At 40.8% G+C, this 2482-nt stretch overlaps 1 protein-coding gene across 1 annotated transcript; it reads left to right on the forward strand.

Moving 5' to 3' along the window:
• Positions 1-748: 748 nt before the first annotated feature.
• On the forward strand, positions 749-1840 carry LOC140161699 (uncharacterized). Its single transcript, XM_072185000.1, has one exon. It carries the CDS (start codon positions 749-751, stop codon positions 1838-1840), a length of 1092 nt encoding a protein of 363 aa, XP_072041101.1.
• The last annotated feature ends 642 nt before the right edge of the window (positions 1841-2482 follow it).

A 2482-nucleotide genomic window follows, 5' to 3' on the forward strand; every position in this document is an offset into this window, starting at 1 on the left:
AGTTAAAACTTTAATTCATTTTATCTACCACTACGTATGAATATCCACTCGTATATTGATTTAAGTTAATTCCAGTTTCAGATCTGGTGTCTTTATTTCGCATTGTGTACTCTCATTCAAATTACATGGTGCCTCGTGGACAAAGAGTTAAAATGGGTATCACCGTAAAATGACTCATAAAAGTTAAAGGGTTCACTTTCTTTTTTCACAAAAGGTGAATATTGAGTGTGGCATCAATAAAAAGTTTCAATAATGGGAAAGTCAAACTTGGTTCTTACGTGAATATTGATTCGTTGACCTATTGCACTTTTTTTTACTCACCCTGTTATATACGTTTAATACCCATATGATTTGATGTGCTCATCATTAAGTGTCTATGTGTTTAGTTTAGCGTTGAAAGTGTTCAATTTAGTATTTACCTCTATACCTTCACCTTGTAAGCATCTAGTCTAGAAGAGTTTAAACCGGCTGATTTCACATGCATTTAGCAAATGAAAAACAATCATTTCTTTAATAATTTAGTTATCATATGTCCAGCAAAGAGATTCATTTGGTAGGATTGTTGAGATCATAATCTGGTTAATTATGTTAGCCAAATCCAATAAATATTACTCACGGAACTGAGCTTTCGCCATCTTGGCTGATGGCTTTTCCCGCGAAACTTGGTTGCTATAGACGCATCCTCGTTACCCGGAAGTGATGTTGATTTAAGCAGTGGGCCAAAAGTCTTCGTGCAGAAGTAACAGGTATGCTTAAATCCGCTAAAGTTCCAAAATCTAATATCACAAAGGAAGAAAGATTGGCATTGAATGAGTTGAAAAAGTCAAAAGATCTGCTTATAATGGGGGCAGATAAAGGTAGATGCACCGTTGTCCAGACTACAACCGAGTATGAAAACAAAGTGCATACCATGTTAAGCGATGAGCGTACTTATGAAAAGCTTAAGAAAGATCCGACCCAAATGTACAAGCGCAAATTGTTAGAAAATTTAAAGCGGTTGAAGGAAGAAAACAAGATCGACGAGGGGCAATATAGGTTGCTGTATCCCACGGCAGAGAGCGTTCCAAGACTATATTGTACCACCAAAATCCATAAAGAAGGAAATCCCATCAGACCTATTGTGGATTATACTGGATCGTTAGGCTACCAAACTTCCAAAGCTCTTGCGGAAATTCTGGGCCACTTAGTTGGCAACACAGATCATCATGTTGTCAATTCAAAGCAACTGGCTGAAGAGATGACAGGCGTGCTGATAGCGGAAAATGACATCTTTAATTCCCATGACGTGGTGTCATTATTTACGAACACGCCCATTGACAAGTCACTTGACATCATCAAAGACAGGCTGGAAAAAGACAAGACGCTCAATACAAGGACAAATCTCACTCCAGATGACATCATCCAACTCCTCCAATTTGTATTAACTACCACATATTTTAGCTTCCGCGGGTCAATATACCGCCAGGTGTTTGGAGCCGCGATGGGTAGTCCCGTCAGTCCGATCGTAGCAAATCTCTTCATGGAGTGGCTGGAGCAGGAAGCAATAACAACTGCGCCGCTAGATTGCAAGCCCAAGCTATGGAGGAGATATGTTGATGACATTTTGGAAATTATCAACAAAGACAGCACACAAAAGCTTACTGATCACCTCAACACCACTGATCAATCTGGGAACATTAAGTTTACGTATGAAGAAGAGAAAGAGGGCCAAATACCTTTCTTGGACACATTACTCATCCGTAAACAAGATGGTACAGTCAAACTTCTTGTGTATCGCAAAAAAACCCACACCGACCAATATTTAAGCTTCAAATCTCAACACCCCTTCACCAGAAATTAGGGGTGATCCGGACATTAATGGACAGAAAAGACAAGATTGTTACGGAGGAAGACGACAAGAAAGACGAGGAACAAAGAATCAGAAAGGCATTGGCGGTTTGTGAATACCCCAAGTGGGCGATGGACAAGGTGAAACAGCAAATGAAGGACAAAACAACAGCAAAACCTCAGAAGAAGACAACCGAGACTCCAATCAAAGGCATGGTGGTTATACCATATGTGGAGGGTACCTCTGAAAAATTGCAAAGAGTTTTCCGCAAGCATGGTTTTACAACAGCCATGAAGCCAACCAACACTCTAAAAAGTGTCCTTGTCCACCCGAAAGACAAAAAAGACATCGATCAGACCAGTGAAGTTGTTTATGACATCCCGTGCAAAGGGTGTAATAAATCATACATAGGTGAGACTGGTAGACCATTTGGGGTAAGGAAGAAGGAGCATCAGAAAGACACTGAAAAGATCGCCACCAAAAATTTCACCAGAGCCAGCAGAAAGCTCTCTACCACCGAACAGCACAAGTCCGCAATAACCGACCACGTAGCACAAGAAAATCACGTCATCGACTGGGAGGGGGCCAAATTACTGGATAGAGACTCTAACGCCTTCTCAAGAAGAGTCAGGGAGGCCATCCAAATGGGAAGAA

Source organism: Amphiura filiformis, chromosome 10, assembly GCF_039555335.1.
Source record: "Amphiura filiformis chromosome 10, Afil_fr2py, whole genome shotgun sequence".
NCBI lineage: Eukaryota > Metazoa > Echinodermata > Ophiuroidea > Amphilepidida > Amphiuridae > Amphiura > Amphiura filiformis.